Genomic DNA, 17,520 nt, shown 5'->3' on the forward strand with positions numbered 1-17,520 from the left:
AGGGACGCGGGTGGCGCTGTGGGTAAAAGCCTCAGCGCCTAGGGCTTGCCGATTGAAAGGTCGGTGGTTTGAATCCCCGCGGCAGGGTGCGCTCCCGTTGCTCGGTCCCAGCGCCTGCCAACCTAGCAGTTCGAAAGTACCCCCAGGTGCAAGTAGATAAAGAGGGACCGCTTACTGGCGGGAAGGTAAACGGCGTTTCCGTGTGCTGTGCTGGCTCGCCAGATGCGGCTTTGTCACGCTGGCCATGTGACCCGGAAGTGTCTGCGGACAGCACTGGCCCCCAGCCTCTTGAGTGAGATGGGCGCACAACCCTAGAGTCTGTCAAGACTGGCCGGTACGGGCAGGGGTACCTTTACCTTTTTATACCACTTCAACAGTCATAGCTTCTCCCAAAGACTCCTGGGAGATGTAGTTTTTTAAGGGTGCTGAGGGTTTGTAGAATCATAGAATTGTATAGTTGGAAGGGACCCTGAGGATCATCTAATCCAACCCCCTGCAATTCAGTTATTAAGGAGACCTTTAACAAACTACCATTCCCAGGATTGTTTGGTTGAAGCAATTACTGCTAAAGTAGTACAGGCAACTCCCGTTTTGCGCGCGTTCAATGGCCCTTGTTAATGGATGCTTATGGGAGGTGGGAAGGGAATGTTTTGCACTGAGATATCCCACCCCCAGAAACTTGGAAGGATGGGACAGTAGCTGGGTGGGTTGGAGTTCCAGGATGTTTGTTCAGGTTAAACACAAACTCTCTCACAGAAAGATGAAGACATTTGTAATGAGGTTGCCAATTTTACAGGAAAAAAGCACAATAACTTTAGCATGAAGTAATCCAGGGGCAGGATTTTAGGCACAATGCTGATTGCACTCAACAGCTACAGATCATTATCCATAAAGGAGAGGTGTGTGAATGCTGGGAGGGTTCCTGCCTATGTGCGATAGCTGGAGAATGGCCTTCAAGGGCCCCTGTTTCCAAGTTCTATGTACACGCCAGCACTGGCTGATAGTGGAAAAGTTTCCATTGTGAGTTTATGCGTAAGAAAAACAAGAGCAAGATAAAAAGGGCATTGACGCTACTTACCCAAGCTTTAAAAACCTGATAAAATGAATTCAATTAAAAAGGAGGCAGGGTGCACATGCGAGTGGATCTCAGCTTCTTTCTTCACATCTCCTGGCAGGCTGCCAAGCACAAAGAAACTGAGACTTCCTTGTTCCTGAGCAATATTTTGGCCTATAATTCTCCAAAATCTGTAAAAAAAATTGTACAGTGGTACCTCGGTTTACGAACTTAATCCGTTCCGGAAGTCTGTTCTTAAACCGAAACTGTTCTTAAACTGAGGTGCGTTTTCCCTAAGGAGATCTCCCACTGGTGGTGCCCTTCCACTGTTCGTATTCCGTTCTTAGACTGAGGTAAAGTTCGCAAACCGGGACACTACTTCCGGTTTTGCGGAGTTCATAAACTGAATCGTTTGTAAACAGGACTGTTCTTAAACCGAGGTACCACTGTAGCAGCAATTTGCTTTTACCTGGAGCTAAGCTTCGTTTAAAAGATCACCTGCTTTATTGTGCTGGAATACTATAGTGTGCATTTTCAACTAGGTGGCAAATAGATTTATTCCTGTTTTCCCTCTGCCTGCCTGTAACCTTCCCATGCTACAAAAGGAATGGCCCCCATAGTCAAGGAAGGCAATGTGAAAAGTCCTCTTCCCAGCATTTGGTCTCTGGTCAACTGCCTTGGTCACAAATGTACTGCTGATAGTCCTGCTTGATTTCCAAGAATACTGTTTTACTTCTTTTTTTGAGCAGTATTTCCAGTCAGCTGGACAATTGCCCTGATTCTAGCTACTTAATTAATTTTCCATTGTGAGGTTTGCTAAATTCTAGGTACTGATCAAGAGCTGGATTAACTACTCTTACTGTTGACATCCAGGTTGCGTTTATCGGTAGTATGCAAGGAGGCAGGTTTAAGAGGCAATGTGATGCTGTGGAAAAAGAACAGGGTTGCAATTCTAAGCACATTAAGGACTCATCCAGATTTCCTTTTGTGTCGTGCTTTCCAGGCACAAATCCATCTCCAAGTATTTTTCTTTAGTCCTGCAACTTTCTGCAGGAAACCCCACTGTTTATCACTGAATCAGAACAAATAACAATCGGGTTTTCTGCTTGTAGGGTGACCTTGAGCCAGTCATCTTTTCTCAGCCTAACTTACCTCTGAGAATTGTTGTGAGGAAAAATAGCATGTGCACCATCCTGTAGTCCTTTGAGGGAAGGTGGAATACATATGTAAGACATAATAATATACAACAGGTTTGGAATGCGCCCTGTTCTCAAGTTCTACCCCCCTACCCCCCCATTTCCTTCAACTATAAAATTATCTTCCTAGGCTTTTCCTGAAAGTTTGCTTTTCTTACCTAAGGAATTAATTAGAATTTTAGTTTTTCTCGATGCATTTTCCACAATCAGTTTATCTAGGCTATGAATTCCAAACGACACAGAAGGAAAATGCCTTCGTTAGCCTAATATGGTCCGCTTCAAGCTTTGTTATTCTCTTACAATTGATGGAGAACTGCTTTAGATGGATCTGATTCTAAACTAGATTGTTATTATTTTCATAACTGATCTTTCTTCCTACTTATTCATTTACAAAGGGGAGCTGAGCAATCATAATTCCTCCAGCTTCCTTTGGGATCCGATGCATATTTTTGTGCTGACTTTGTTATTCACAAAATGTCATTGTTTTTTTAAGGCAACCACTGCGATATCAATCAAGGCAAACACAATTGAACTGCCTATAACGAATTAGGCGCAGACAATTGAGTAATTGGAGTGATTAAAATGGCTGTCGACTTGATAGTTATCCTTCATGACTTGCTGATATTTTTAGTTAGTGTTTGATTACAGGCTCCTTCACGGCTCCCTAGAAAAGCATCAATGTGTTATCTTAATGGGAGTTCCTAGCTATCTATATATTTAAAGGTATTGATAATCAATGCTTGCTTAATTGAGGCTTCAGAAAAAAAATGCTTCTATAAATAAGCACTGGCTAAAACAATGCTAAATCAGTCTTTGAAGTCTAGCTGAAGTCAGTAGTAAAAGGGCACTACTGTCTTGCCCACTTCGTGAAGTGGAAAGGGGAAGGGCAAAAGCACCTCTGGATTCAGGAATTCTCTAGCATAGCCCTCCCTTCCAGCCTGCTGCTATCCAGATGTTGGACTATGGCTCCCATCAAACAACATCCAGAGGGCATTAGGTTGGAGAAGGTTGCTCTGGCATCTGTGGCACTAGCTGTGGTGCTTTGTGCAACAGTTGATTTTCCGCTTGTGTTGACCTTTCTTGTCTGCTACAAACACCTGTGGTTATTTGTGGGAACTGCCCAATCACATGTAGATTGTACACAGAAAGTTGGGAAAGAGCCACAGCCAATGAGCATTGGAATCTCGCCCCCCCCCATGTGAGGTGACCCAATTATTTGAGAGTGAGCAGCAATTGGATTACAAGCTTTTAAGCCGTGCATACCTGCCATAGATTCTGATATTGGCATTATTGTCCTCTGTTCCATTGCTAATGTTTTTATTGTTTTGCATTTATATATTTATTTGCCATTTTATGCATTTTAGGGAATTGTAAGCATAGTGTGGAAGGAGGATGCAAGCAAATTGATTATAAATATATTATGAACACTTTGTAAGGAACACAATGTGCTTGGAGCAAAGAAATGTGATTCAGTCTTTTGCTATCAGACGGCCTAATGTAAATATGCCTGCATATTTGTCGACTGGATAGATTGTCAGGGATCACCATTGTATGTATTTAAGACACACATGTAGGTTGGCCACCTGGGAGTTTCAGCACCCAACATGCAGGGCAGAAGTGCCTTCTGAGCAAAATTGTCTCAAGAACAGAGATAAGGCAAATGAGGTATGTGAGAATAGGAGTGGCAATGAAATCTTGTATAACCGTGGTAAAAAGTTCTGAATCTGAACTGTTACCACATTGCTCTGGAAAATATTCAAGCTGAAAAGAATAAATACACTAATTTTAGAGAGGTATTTATTAATTCAGAGCAAATCTTGCAAAATGTTCTGAAATGTTTTTACTCATTTCCCCATTGTCTTAATACATTGAAGTATAAAACAAAAACAAGAGGGGCAGAGTTTTTATTCCAAGTCAGGATGTTTGGTAAACATCTAATACAGGCATGTGCTCTTGCTTAATCCTTTAAGCCTGTCATTAAAATGTTATTTTGAGGCAACCATTCATCATTGATCAGTGTTTCTACATCCGTTATTTGTACTACATCTAAGCCGGCTCATCAGCCAGCCCCAGTTGGGTATGCTTTCGTGTTTTGCATCAAAAAGGTCTGTGTAACTGGATAGGAAACATTCAAATGCCTTTAACATATATAGTGATGAAAAATAAGGTGTGCCCCCGCAATATTATAAAATGGCATTGTCTCCCGAGGCAGATGCATACTGAAATGTACTTGACTGATTTTGACTTGCAATGGACCAATTTGCTTTCCTTAAGGGCATCAATCCAGGGGAAGAAGTGAAGCAACCTAGAGAGATCTGATTTAGGGGACAATCCTGTAGAAATGTATCAGAATGGAAGGGCTTGTCCACACTGGAGTTTACTGTGTGTTTGCAGCTGTTTGTGTTACTGTTTAATTTCTATTGTCTTCATTATGTTAAACAACACCAACCTCCCACTGAAACTCATATATTCAGCTATACCCAATAGGGGGACAGTCCAATAAGTTTGGGGAAATTGGGCTCCAAACCACCTTATTCAGTGTCATGATTAATTTGTTTCAGTATTTCTCACTAGGTGGATCAGTTGCCACTTCCTGCTACTTCCCTTTCCATGCCCACTATTTCCTTGGTACTTTCATTTCTTTTCTAGCTGTGCTCCTAAGTAGCATGCTCCTGAGGAGCATAGCATTATACGTGTACATATTTCTTTTGATCCCTCAGATTTGCAGAAAACTGGAAAACTGCACAAGCAAGCCACATAAATAATTTTGGGCAGAGAATTTGCAGTTGCCTGACGGTGCTTTTGCGCACTTCCTAGATGGGGAGATTTTTTAAAAAAAATGCAAGTGTGTGCAGCTGTCTGCTAGCATGCCCTGTTAGGACTTGATCAGCATAATGAAATCAACTAATTAGAAGTTGTGGACAAACAGAAAAGGGAAACCTATTGGTATGAAAGGGAAAGATCAACACTGCACCTCATAAACAAACTCAGATTCAAATTGCTACTCCAATCTCATTTGAATGGTGGGAAATGGATCAACAGCTACATAATGCTCAAATGTGGACAAGCCCTAAGTCCCATTGAGGACTTACTTCTAAGCAGGCATGCATAGGATTGTGCTGTTAACTCTCGATTTCAGTGTCTGAAGCTTCTTTATACTGAGGCAGACTGATGTCCCTCTTGTTCAGTGCTGCCTATTCAAGCTGGTGGTCGTTTTCCGGAGGAGATATTCCCTAACTCTTCTCCCTGGGATTATTTCTAATTGGAGATTCCAGCGGTTGAACCTGCGACTTTTGGCAATATATAAGGCACATGCTTTCCCACTGAACTGTAGCCTCGTCCTAATTCCATGCTGATGTTTTTGATACATGTTTTTGACCAAAACCACCTCACTGGCCAAATGGCGAGGCCCAGAGGCCTGAAGTAGGCCCACAGACCAAAGCATGGAAGCCTCGTTTGGTGAGGTCATACTTACTGGTGGTTGCCCATGTGTGTGGGTGAGATCACTTCAATTAGTCACATAGAGACTAATTAGGAATCATTGCATGTGCAAAGCTTTCAGACTGAACCCTTTCACCTTAATTTGACGAAGAGTTATTGATTTATTTTGTTTTGCGGTTTTTGTGGAAAGCAAAGTAAAACCTCCAGGAGGGCTTGATTTCCAATTATATGATAAGATTGTATTTTATCTTAAACTGTAACTGTGCAGTCATTTTCCTTTCTCAAAGAAGCCTGCTGCATGTATGGCTACTGGCATTTCCCCTCATATTATTAATGGACTAAACACAAAAGCTTTCTAGGACAAATAATTCAAGTTTCCAGTAGTTAAACTCTAGGAAACGTATTCTTTTCATCAGCTCATGGGGTCTTGGCTGCCTGGTTTTCTATGCCATTTAGAAAGTTGCAATTATCACCACCTACATTTAATAAAGGTTTCAGTCTCGGTTACAGAACACTGAATCTGGGTATATACCAATATTCCTGAAAGCAATTGGAAGAAACTTCGTCTTTAGTGTTGTTGTGGCAATAGTCTATCCAGCAGCAATGATACACAGACATAAGGGGATAAATGGCGACCCTGCTGAGGCTTAATTGCTAACCCCCAGGCACTTTTGCTTGGGTGCTGTTGGATATAAGTGAACTTGAGTTATTGTTTTTAATAACACTGAATCACACTTCCCAGTAAAGTTATTGTTTCATATTTATTATACGGAACCATTCAGAGAAATCAGAGGTCCAAAAATATAAAAATTTCCACTCATTGGAGAAAAATTCAGATTTTAAAAATAAATAAATGAAAAAACACACATCTTGGTTCTAAGGAAGTAACATTATGCAGGCTGGAGTGGATGAGTATTGCTCTGCCAAGTGCTCCCGTTACACTTTTAGGGTCTGCTCATGATGGTCGTCCTTATTTTTCCTATGACACTAATTGCTGTCTAATCAGTTTTCTTCAGACTTTGCTTTTCATTCAGCTAATGTCCCCTAATGACCCACCAATACAAAATTGCACCTGTGCATACAGCAGTGGGTTGCCACTTGAAACACATCTGTGATAAAGACACCCATACCTAGGAAGGCAGCTCTCTGCATGAGACCTACCAGTGATGTCAAACATACCCACGGCTATTTTGCACCTATGTGAACCTGAGCTCATTGCATCATCAGGAGTAAAAGTGCAATCTGCTTAACCGCTTGTTGCACACTCTGCTTTCATTTCAATAGGACTCATATGTGCAGGATCCCTTGAAATGAATGGAGAATGCCAATTAGCAGTAGAATTTGGGGAGGGGGGATTGCATCCTAACTTGATAAACATACAGTATTTGGCCTGGTTCCAATATATAGCACTAAACAATGGCTTAGTTTAATGTGCCTGAGCCTTGCGCTTGTGTGTGGTTGCCATCATCTCTTCTTCCCTTGAATGGCTGTGAGGCTAGCAGAAGTTTTTGATTGGTTTCAATTAGCCATAGTTTAGTGCTATGTCCAAACTGTAAACTGAGGTTAGTTTAATTTTGATTTGTGAAAACAAAATCAATTTATTTTTTTTGTATTATCTGCTTCAGTTAAGTTGATTGTGTACAGAGACAAATGCTAATCCAAATAATTTGAGAGAGACTTCAAGAAAGTGGATATTACTTTTACTGTTAATGCAGAAAACATGGATGTTCCCAATAGCTGGAGATCATAATGTAGTAGTGAAATATGTTCCTTTGATACAGCTGTCTCAACATGGAGGTTTGGAAGCACCTGGGATGTCTGGGCTTGGTCTCTGGGCAAACATTTCTGGTGTGTTAGTAGGAGGGTTCAGACATAATGTTAAACCATGTTTTAGCCTTCCTAGGAAAACCCAACAGGAGGCTTGGGCTTGCAAGTACCACCTCTCTTCTCCAACATGGACATGATGAGGAGATAAGAAGCCCCTTTGTTTTTGATTAATCACAGTTTAGCATTATGTTTGCATTCTAAACTGTGGTTAATTTTAACTATGGTTTGTTGAAACAAGCCAGCTTCTTAAACTGTCATCTGAGGCCTAAACAAACCATAATTAAGATAAACTGGAAAACCTAGATGGCATGGCAGACCTGTGATTAAAAAGGAATATAAAGCATCTGAAAACCACCTCATGGTTTTGCTGGATGAAGAGGGGGCAAATACATGAATCTGACTTAGTTTTTTAACTGTCAGAATCTAACACTAAACTGTAGTTTGGTCTTCCATGCAAACCAGTCCATTTGCTGTTCTTTCTAAGTTATCATTCTATAGCTTGCATACTGTAAAGGGCTGCAATACAAAATCACAAAATTTAGTTATTTCACAAATGTTTGGAAGAAGGTTGACTACGAAACATGATGATTTATACCATCTGCTAAAGTTCTACCATACTTTGATATAGATGCAATGTACAATTCATATAACACCACCAGCCCGTCCCCCCAAAAGTTCAGTAATCCAGAAAAGGATTTCATGGCACAGACCCAAGAAAGCATGTGTGGGAGATTTGGACTCACGTTTCTTGAACAGTAGTACACTAAGCTGCATGGAAAACCTCTTTTGAAATGAAGATTTCAAAAGCAATTTGTGATGTGCACAGGGGCTCATATTCAGAATAAAGGTTCAAAAATCCCATTGGGCATTTGAATTAGTTTGGGTGCATTTAACGTAGCTGTTTGTATCCCAGTCTATGTGCTTGTCTGCACAATCCTATGCATATCTACAGCATCAATGGGACTTTCTTCCAGGGTAGGGCATATAAATTATTATTACTATTATTATTATTATACTGTAGCATTGCAGCCTTAATCTTTGGATGTTAGTGAGATTTAGGAACATTAAGTGATTACAGCCATTACTTATGTAGAAACATGGCTGTATCCAAAGTGCCACGAGAAGCTTCCAGACTCCCTATTTTGGGGTGGGATTCAGTCCCATCCCAACAAATTCAGGCTGTGCAGTTTGAAGCTCTCGTGAAACAAATCCACTTCCTTAAAAGATCAGGCATTTTCCTGATAACCAAAGTGACATGAAAATGCACTGAAAAGTGGGGCACAACACTTGCTTTGATGCAGCACCATCTAGCCTCCCCACAAACAAATCAGGATGAATGCTAATTAAATAGCCAATATCCTCCAATCTCTCCACAAACAAATCAGGCTGAACACTAATTAAACAGGTTGTCTGGAAGCAACCATATAGCCATGATTCATGGAAAAGAAAATGGCTGCTAGTGTTCCATAAATGCTTGTTTTTGACCTTGGCATGGTAATTCATGCAATACAATCACCGGGGGGGGGGGGGTCCCATAGTAGTTCTCAAGCTTCTTTTTGGACAATAGGTTGGTCTTTGGATTTAGGATCACTTTTCTCATGCAGTACTCAAGTGTGAGATGTAAAAGCAGCCCTTCAATAAGCAGAAGACATATTCCACACACAGAAGAGCACTGATGTTCTTCCTTGGGAAGACTTCATAGAACTAATGCTTGGTGTACATGATGAGCCTACCGTAGAAACCAGCAGTCATAAATTTCTTGGTAAACACACCCAAGCCATACATTTAAAGCACGTGGCTTTCCCAAAGAATCCTGAGAACTGTAGTTGGTTACGGGTGTTGAAAATCGTAGCTGTGATGGGTAAACCACAGTTCCCAGGATTATTCTTATTTGTGTGGGTGGGGAGTCATATGCTTTTACATGTATGGTGTGGATATTACCCAACATCACTATTGGCAGTTTCTGCTATCACCCTTATTAATATAGTCCACCTTTTTGACAGTTCCGTTTGCCACCCAGTTAAGCCAGAGTAATTGGACTTCACATGGCTTTACTCCCCACAGAGTGAATGGGATTATACTGTGTAATGTTCAAACACTTTAGCCTAACTTGGACGAGAGGAGAATGTCCCCCAGTATGAAGCATTTGTGATTCTTTCTTGATGGGTATGGGCCTGGATAGCTCAGTTGGTTAGAACGTGGTGCTGATAATGCCAAGATAGCAGGTTGTTCCCAATATGGGACAGCTGCGTATTCCTGCATTGCAGGGGGTTGGACTAGATGATCCTCAAGGTCCCTTCCAACTCTATGATTCTATCCAGGTGTTGTGCTTATTGTACAAGCAGAAGTAAAACATACTTGGGCAGCCACTAGGCAAGCAAGGTTTTCGTACCTCTTATTGCTTGTTGGGCCTACATTACTCTACAGATACAGCAGGGTTACTGTGCCAGCAGAAATTTCTCATTTCTCCTTAAATAGGTACTTAAGGGGGACATCATGAAGTGTGCAAGCAAAAGAACTGCATACCCCACCGTGCTCTGTGACAGGTTGTCCCCTAAACCTGGCTACTCACAGTAAACAGGTGTGCATTATTTCTCCTGTTTATTAGACCTCAGGTGCTGATGATAAGACTGCCAGTAAATTCAAAGCAACCTGGTTGGTGCTTATTGCAAGGGATATCTGTCCACTGTATAATAGACTAATAACACCATATTCATTTAACTGAGCTAGTATACAACCGTTGTTAAGGTGTCAACTTGTCAGAGAAATCAATGGCAATTTTATCAGTCCCTATCTATTTTAAGAGAAGCCATTTTTATCCCCAAGAACAATTCTGAAGAGTAAACACTTATTTCTTCAAGAGCGTTTCATCTATACTCGGAGCATTGATGTGTGAATTGCAATTCACTATTCAGGCATCCAAGCATGACACTTGATATCAGTGCTGAACAGAGTGTGTTTTAACACACTACAGCTTTTCTACAATCAAATCTTCACTAATAAGAATGGAGACCTTGTTACCATGTCATGACCTGTGGAGCGAGATAGCTACCTTTGCTGTGTCAATAACTTGCACAGATGAAAGAGCTGCTAATATTGCCTAACTGAAAATACTTCTAGTCCTTTTTTTATTTTGTTTTCAGGTTGGGGTCTTTGCAACAAAATGAAATTTCCATTTCTTAAGTGGTTCACAGCTTCAAGTTTGGGCTGCTAAGGGGCTGCATTTGGGTTACCTTAGGACTTCAACAATAATCAGGTTGGATGCCACACATCATGTTGACATGACAAAGCACATTTGAGGAGCCGATAGAAATACATGAAATAAATGTTATAATGGTGCGTCAGTACCAGGACACCATTAATGGTAGCAGTATCCAGCATTTGTCATTAAAAAATGGCAGAGACAATGTTCTACGGAAAATTATCCTTTGCAGAATTCAGAAGAGTGGCTGTGGTCCAACATGGCTCATGCTAAGATCACTGAAGCCCACTGACCTCAGTAGCCCTAAAGCAAGCCAAACACTGTGGTGGATTTGTGCTGTGTGCCAGTGTGTGCAGTGGTTAAACTCAATTATTGTAAAGTGAATACAGATGAGCGATTACGCATATTTTGTTTCCAAGTACAACAGTTCATTAGTATTTCAGATGACATATTTCTTTTTTTTATGGCTTTGATCCCCCCCCCCACCTAAACTCTGCCTAGTTTGTACTATCTTTCAGCTTAGTTTGTACTGTCTGATACTGGGTGTGCATGTTTTACTTTCATTGCAATTTATCTTTGAGAAGGAGAATTACTGCATCAAGCCAGGTATTTGACTAGATGACCTGCAAGGCCCTTTTCAACTTTTTGATTCTATCAGTGTCAAAACAACTTTCAGAAATATCTCTATAGCCACTAGCACCTTAGAGATCAACTAAGTTTGTTTTGGGTAATTTTTGTACTGGACAATTTTTTTTTTTATTTCGCCTGTGTCAGACCAACACGGCTACCATACCCAGAACAAACTTAGTTGGTTTCTAAGGTGCTACTGGACAATTTTTAAAATTTTATTTATTTATTTTGACTGTGTCAGACCAACATGGCTACCTACCTGAATCTATAGCCACTGTTTGAGTTATTTCTATTCACTGTTGGGAGTTTTCACTGTTGGGGGTTTCTATGTTGCTTTGAAAAACTGGTTCTCTTTTGATGTCCTTCAGTAAGGCTTACCGCAATTTAATGTCACAATTGGTTAAGATTTATGCAGGGTTTATCAATATTGCACACAATCCTGCTTCACTCCCAGTCACTTAAGCACCCTGCATGCAGGATTGCTCCCTGACTTGATAAATATATCTCATGACGATTTGAAATAGAGCTATATGAAATAATCATGGGACATTTTGATATTCTAGCATATGCATCTGAATGCTATAGATAACATAGGCCCACTTAGCATGTCCTGGCGACCTAGAATCTATGCCTTCTCCCTGGTCACCTCCTGCTCACAGAAAAGTAGTTGTCCAATTCATTTGCCACAAGCAGAATCTAGCTATTGCAAACCTTTTCTGTGTGGGTTGGAATCATAGTGTACAAAACTGTATGTCCTGTTGATGGCAGATGAATCAGATTAGCGGCTAGGGGTAGAGAAGGAAGAAGGCAAGCATTGTGAACAGATGGGCTTGCATGTACCAATCCCTGCAATCTGGAAATTCATCCATTCTACACTGCATGCATAAATTTGACCAGCACTGCTGCTCTACAGATAAAGCCATTGCCATACATGTAGATGACTAAGGAACAAACATTCCACCTTAATACATCGCCAAACTAAGGAACATAAATAGATGTTTAGAACAAATTTGACACATGATATAAATGAAAGTGGTATTTTACTCCACTTACGTCAAATCATGAAAACTGAAATATCTGCATCCTTGGTTCCTTCAACATTCAGTTTTGGAATTTAAGTACAACTGAAAGATGGCTGCCCTCCTCTTAATATTAGGAACCTGAAAGTTGTCTGCTCCTTCATCTCTGTCAAGGAAGGAGAATGGTATAGCAAAACAAATTTTAAGCTGCTTTTTCTCACATGATAAAATATGAAGGCTTTATGTGAAGATTTGAAACAAAGAACAAGACAATTCTGACTTGAATTGGAGTAACTGAAAGCTGAAATTACTTTTCAGATGCACAGTTTGGTTTGATAACTACCATTTTTCACTTCCAGCTTTTCATTTTGCCTGAATCTTAAGGTGGCAGCTTCCAATGTGCATTTACTGTGCTATAATCCATACTTTCTATATAAGCACCAAAGGTAGCATCTCTTGTTAACATCATACATAAAGAAAACGTGCACCCACAATAGACAAAACTACATGGCGTAACTTCTCCGTATCCAGTTTGCAGATTTGAATGCTCACCCATATTTGCCAGCCAAGAGCCAGGGCGCACAATCAGCAAAATCATGTGATGTAACTCTTCAGTATCATTTGACATTGCATATATGAATGCTCACCCATATAAAGTTCTCCCCACAAATGGGGGGGGCGGGGCGGACAATAACATCAAGTTTAGGTGTCAGTTGTTCTCACATGTTAACTTTACACAGGTAGTTATATTTAAAAATATATATACAGTGGTACCTCGGGTTAAGTACTTAATTCGTTCTGGAGGTCTGTTCTTAACCTGAAACTGTTCTTAACCTGAAGCACCACATTAGCTAATGGGGCCTCCCGCTGCCGCTGCGCCGCCGGAGCACAATTTCTGTTCTCATCTTGAAGCAAAGTTCTTAACCTGAAGCACTATTTCTGGGTTAGTGGAGTCTGTAACCTGAAGCGTATGTAACCCGAGGTACCACTGTATGGGGAAACATTGAAGCATAATGATCCCCACCTGTGGGCTGCACTGGTGTCCCGCAATGAGCGCAGCATCTGATTCTTCTGATTGTGAAATTTGGTTCTCAAAAGCAGGTTGCCTTAAGCGGTTCCCCCCAAAAGATTGGACATCTTAGGATGTTCACAGTGTGCAGCTACAGAAAAGCTGCATAACATGATACGGTAGATTTAGTTAAGGGCCTGCAATGGCATTAACTGAAACAGCTGGCAGTTGCCAGCAGTTTCAGCTGCTATTCTACATAATGGCCAACTATTTTAATAGAAACTCCACAACTGCCTATAGCCTTCTATAGCCATTCCTGCAGCACTGAGTTAATACTGGTAGAATCCGACAACCTTTAGCTCCAGGGAGTGTATTTGGCCACAAACCTGCCTTGTCAGACTCATTATGCTTCTTCTCTTGGTGATTGTATTGATCTAAATCCACTTATGCATCTTTTAATAAAAAGTGCCAGGAAAGAAATGCAGTGTTCCAAGCAGAAATCCTTTCTGAAAACCTTCCATTGTGTTGCTATTATAAATAACATATCTACTTTTTAAAGATGAAGGAGGATGTGGTCACTTTTGGCTCATCCCATCAATGGTGACTTGATAAGTATGAATGATTGCAGATGATTGTTCAGCAACACCATGTAAAATGGATGGAAATTTTATTTAATTGCTGTGATGGAAATTATTCTTTCTTCAGCTGCAGAAGAGAAATGGTCATTTGACACCTTACAGTCATTTTCATGCTTCATTCAAAATGCAACTCTAAAATTACTCTTACATTGCTTTTCAGCCATTCCCATTTCAACAGTGAAAGGAATGTAATAGGGAGGTTCTTAACATTATCTGTTATAACACCTTATTTAAATAACCCTCTTAAACCTGACTTCCACCAAGGGAAAGGAATGGCGCTAGAACATCCGTCTTGTTTTACAGTTCTGAGACACTGACAGTATCCATCGATGTTTCTACTTCTCTACTGGTGGCATCTCAAGATTCCCACATAGCACTCATGCACTCCATAATATCCCCCATAAGTAACAGCAACTATTCATAGCTACTCACTATAGTAGGGTTTGACCTGAGAAACTCTAAAACTCTGTTTAACTTTATTAACATGGAGTGTTTGGAAACATTTTTTTAAAATAAAGTTTTCCCTTGACCAGCAAGGGAAATTGTCAACCAGGAGGCCTCCAGCAGCAGCTGGTGAGGTTCTCAGCCAAGTTCTTCAGATATTGTCCACCCGCAATGACAGCTCGTTGGCTTCTGCCCTGGCATTTACTTAATCTTCAGAACAGATTTCCTGGCACTAGGAAACTTAATTTCTGACTCCTTTGACCCAGATGCTGGCCAAAATCTTGTTTGCAATCTGTACAGAACACTCTGTTTTTTTCTCCCTAAGAGCTGGTTTTTTTGCTGTTAAATTTCTCTAAAACAGTCATATTAATATGCTCAAAAATCCACTGTTGAGTTTCAGATAAAGGATCACATCTGTTCATGAAAATCTTCTTCTCTGCCGGATTGCAATCAATGCAGCTGCTGCTCACCGGATGGAACAAAGTTTTGTCCTGTGGGGATGAGAACAAAAACGCATTAAGAAGCAAATGCCAGCTGATTAAAAATGGCCATGTTTTGGGGAACAGAGGTTTTATAAAAGTCAAGCCAAGCTTCTTTAGGATTTGGACAGCTCTTCTGCCCAGAATAAAACAGAGCGATGGTGTAGAATGCTTCCAGACTATTTCCAGCGTATTGTACGTAGGTGGCTGTCTAGAGTAAAATATTTAACAGTTATGAATGAAGGCACTGATATTAAAGACAAGCCTGGATGACTTGCAGAGGATCTGCTCCCTCATTTCCCACAACTGCAACTCTGTGCCAACATGCCTGATCACTGACTTCCGGGTCAGCGCCATCGGTGAATGGCGGAGTTCCTCCAACCGAAGGAACGGGCTCCGTGGAAATTGGGTCTTCCCACCGCGGCGAAGGTGGGGACCCGCTAGAAATCCCAGGTGGAAGAAGCCTGGGAGCGTGGGGTTCGGCAGGGCACCAGGAGCGCCCCCCCACTCACCGGGAACCCCATTTTGGGGCGCCGGAGCGAAGTGGGGTGAGTGGCGCGGTGCTGCGAACTGATTGCTATTTTCACGGAGTGAAGCCGCACAGCCATTGCCGGAGAGCGCTGACTTTTTCCTGTGGACAATTGGATTTAAAACAAGTACCCGTGAGTAGAAACGGAAAATTTGGATTAAGAAATATCTCAATTTGGCATCGAAGCGGGAAGGCTCAAAACAGGAAGTCCGCCTTCCGCTTTTTGTATATAGACTAAAGCAAAAACTTTGTAAGCTAAAGCCTGGAAAGCTGCTAAAAAAGCCTAAATTTCCTTCATTTAGAATTACTGAAACCCCCTTGGAAGCAGGAGAAAAGGGGGGGGGGACTTTGTTCAACCCTAGCAGGAGAGGGAGTGAAGAAGGATAAGTTTCCACCGTCTCTAACCTGGGAACGGGGTGTCAGAGACAGAAACTGTTGGAGAGGTCCATTGACTGTGAATGGAATACTTTGACAGATAGCTAAAGAAGAGAAACAAACTGATTCCAATGTTGCCTTTTGCATTCTAAAGAAACAAAATATCTGGAAAATATCTGAAAAATGAAAGTAATTTTCCTTTGTTGGAGTTGCCTTAAAAAAAAAAAAAGGATACAAATAGAAATTGTCTCCTCTAGAGGGAGCTTGTTAAATTGTTGCTGCAGTATACTTGAGGACTCAATAGCTGTGAGATTAAGATCGTGGGACCAGTCTCTTCTGACCTTGACTAAAGATGAGCTGGGAGGAAGATTGGGTGCTTGCTCTATGCAAGACAAGTGCCTTGCTGGAACAGATGCATGAGAAGATGGGTTTGATGAATGAGAAAATGGATTTGATGACTGTTGTGATTAATAACTGTGGACAAACAGGGAACATTGATACAGAAATTATTCAGGAACCAACTCATGAACCTGTACTGACTGGGCAAGTGCAGGAGATAATGGAGGAGGATGCAGTAGCACCTCAAATAATACAAATGGAGAGACCCGAGGCCCTACAGGAGCATAAGCCGCTGTCATTGAAGATTGAAGTTGGAGTGGGCCAGGGGGAGTTTGGAGCTGAGGAGGTTCCTAACTTTGGAGAGACCTGGAAACATGCTTTTAAATACTTTTTGGACTATAGTGATGATTGTGGGGAATGGGTCTGTGGGGAATGGGTGGGTTTGATGAAGAGAGATGGAGACAATTTTGGGTTGGAATTCCCCAGAGACCTACTCCTCAATGAGAAAGGAAAGAAATTAAGAAAGAGACCAACAAAAGACAAGGAAAAGGGCAAGTATAAACAAGAAGAAGAAGAACTGCAGAAGGGAAATGGAAGAGACTTAAGGGCCTCGGACATAAGGCTTCCAGGTTGATGGACTAGATGGAATAGACAGTAAGGACTGACACGATCCGAGACCAGGAAGAAGAGACGTGGGATGAAGATTGGAAAAAAATTATAAATAAAAACTTTCTATTTAGGGAACTAGCTTAAAATTAATGAATATTAGGGAAAATGTTGGAATGAAACTATATGACTCTAGCAGAAATGATATCAGGAGTTACGTATATTTGAAAACGAAGATTTAAGCTTTAAGGTATTTTAGGGTAAGATAAGGTTAAATAAACTAAGGTAATTTGAATAATAGAATATGGGGAAAGATGGAAAGGATTTGTTGAACTAATTATTAGGTTAAATTGTTAAGATAAATTTTGTAACAAAAATTGAGAAAGATGGAAAGAAATTGCTGAAATAACTAATTGAACTAGAATGCAAGAAGGGAGGTGTGAGGAGGTCAATGAAACAAGCAAATGGAAGTTATAGATATGTAATTTGGGATTTGTGTTTCCCCCCCCCCTTTTTTGTTTTCCTTTTTTCTTTGTATTTTTTTTTTTTTGCTGTACTGTTGTATTGTTGTATTGTTGTACTGTTTTTCTCTATCTCTTTTTTAGGTATTATTGTGCTGTTTTTATTTTTTCATTATTTTCTATAATTCTGAAACTACTAATAAATATTATTTTTTTAAAAAAAAGATCACTGAGCTGGTTGGCTTTACTCCTGCACCACTTCTGTGGCAAT

General features: G+C 40.8%; 1 protein-coding gene and 1 long non-coding RNA gene across 11 annotated transcripts in view; one reads left to right on the plus strand and one right to left on the minus strand.

The window, feature by feature from the left end:
• The window catches only part of LOC308485770, a 111,841-nt gene that overhangs the window by 30,073 nt on the left and 64,248 nt on the right, over window positions 1-17,520 (plus strand). The gene's annotated exons all lie outside the window — the stretch shown is intronic.
• GALNTL6 (polypeptide N-acetylgalactosaminyltransferase like 6) overlaps window positions 14,029-17,520 on the minus strand; it is a 504,553-nt gene continuing 501,061 nt past the window's right edge. For all 5 annotated transcript variants that reach the window (XM_081021716.1, XM_081021719.1, XM_081021718.1 and 2 more), the window contains exon 13: window positions 14,029-14,951. In XM_081021716.1, coding sequence (XP_080877842.1) covers window positions 14,781-14,951 — 171 coding nt within the window. In that variant the 3' untranslated portion in view covers window positions 14,029-14,780. The remainder of the gene's footprint in view (window positions 14,952-17,520) is intronic.

Source organism: Podarcis pityusensis (genome assembly GCF_964106645.2).
Source record: "Podarcis pityusensis genome assembly, chromosome: 9".
In the NCBI taxonomy this organism is placed as follows: Eukaryota; Metazoa; Chordata; class Lepidosauria; order Squamata; family Lacertidae; genus Podarcis; species Podarcis pityusensis.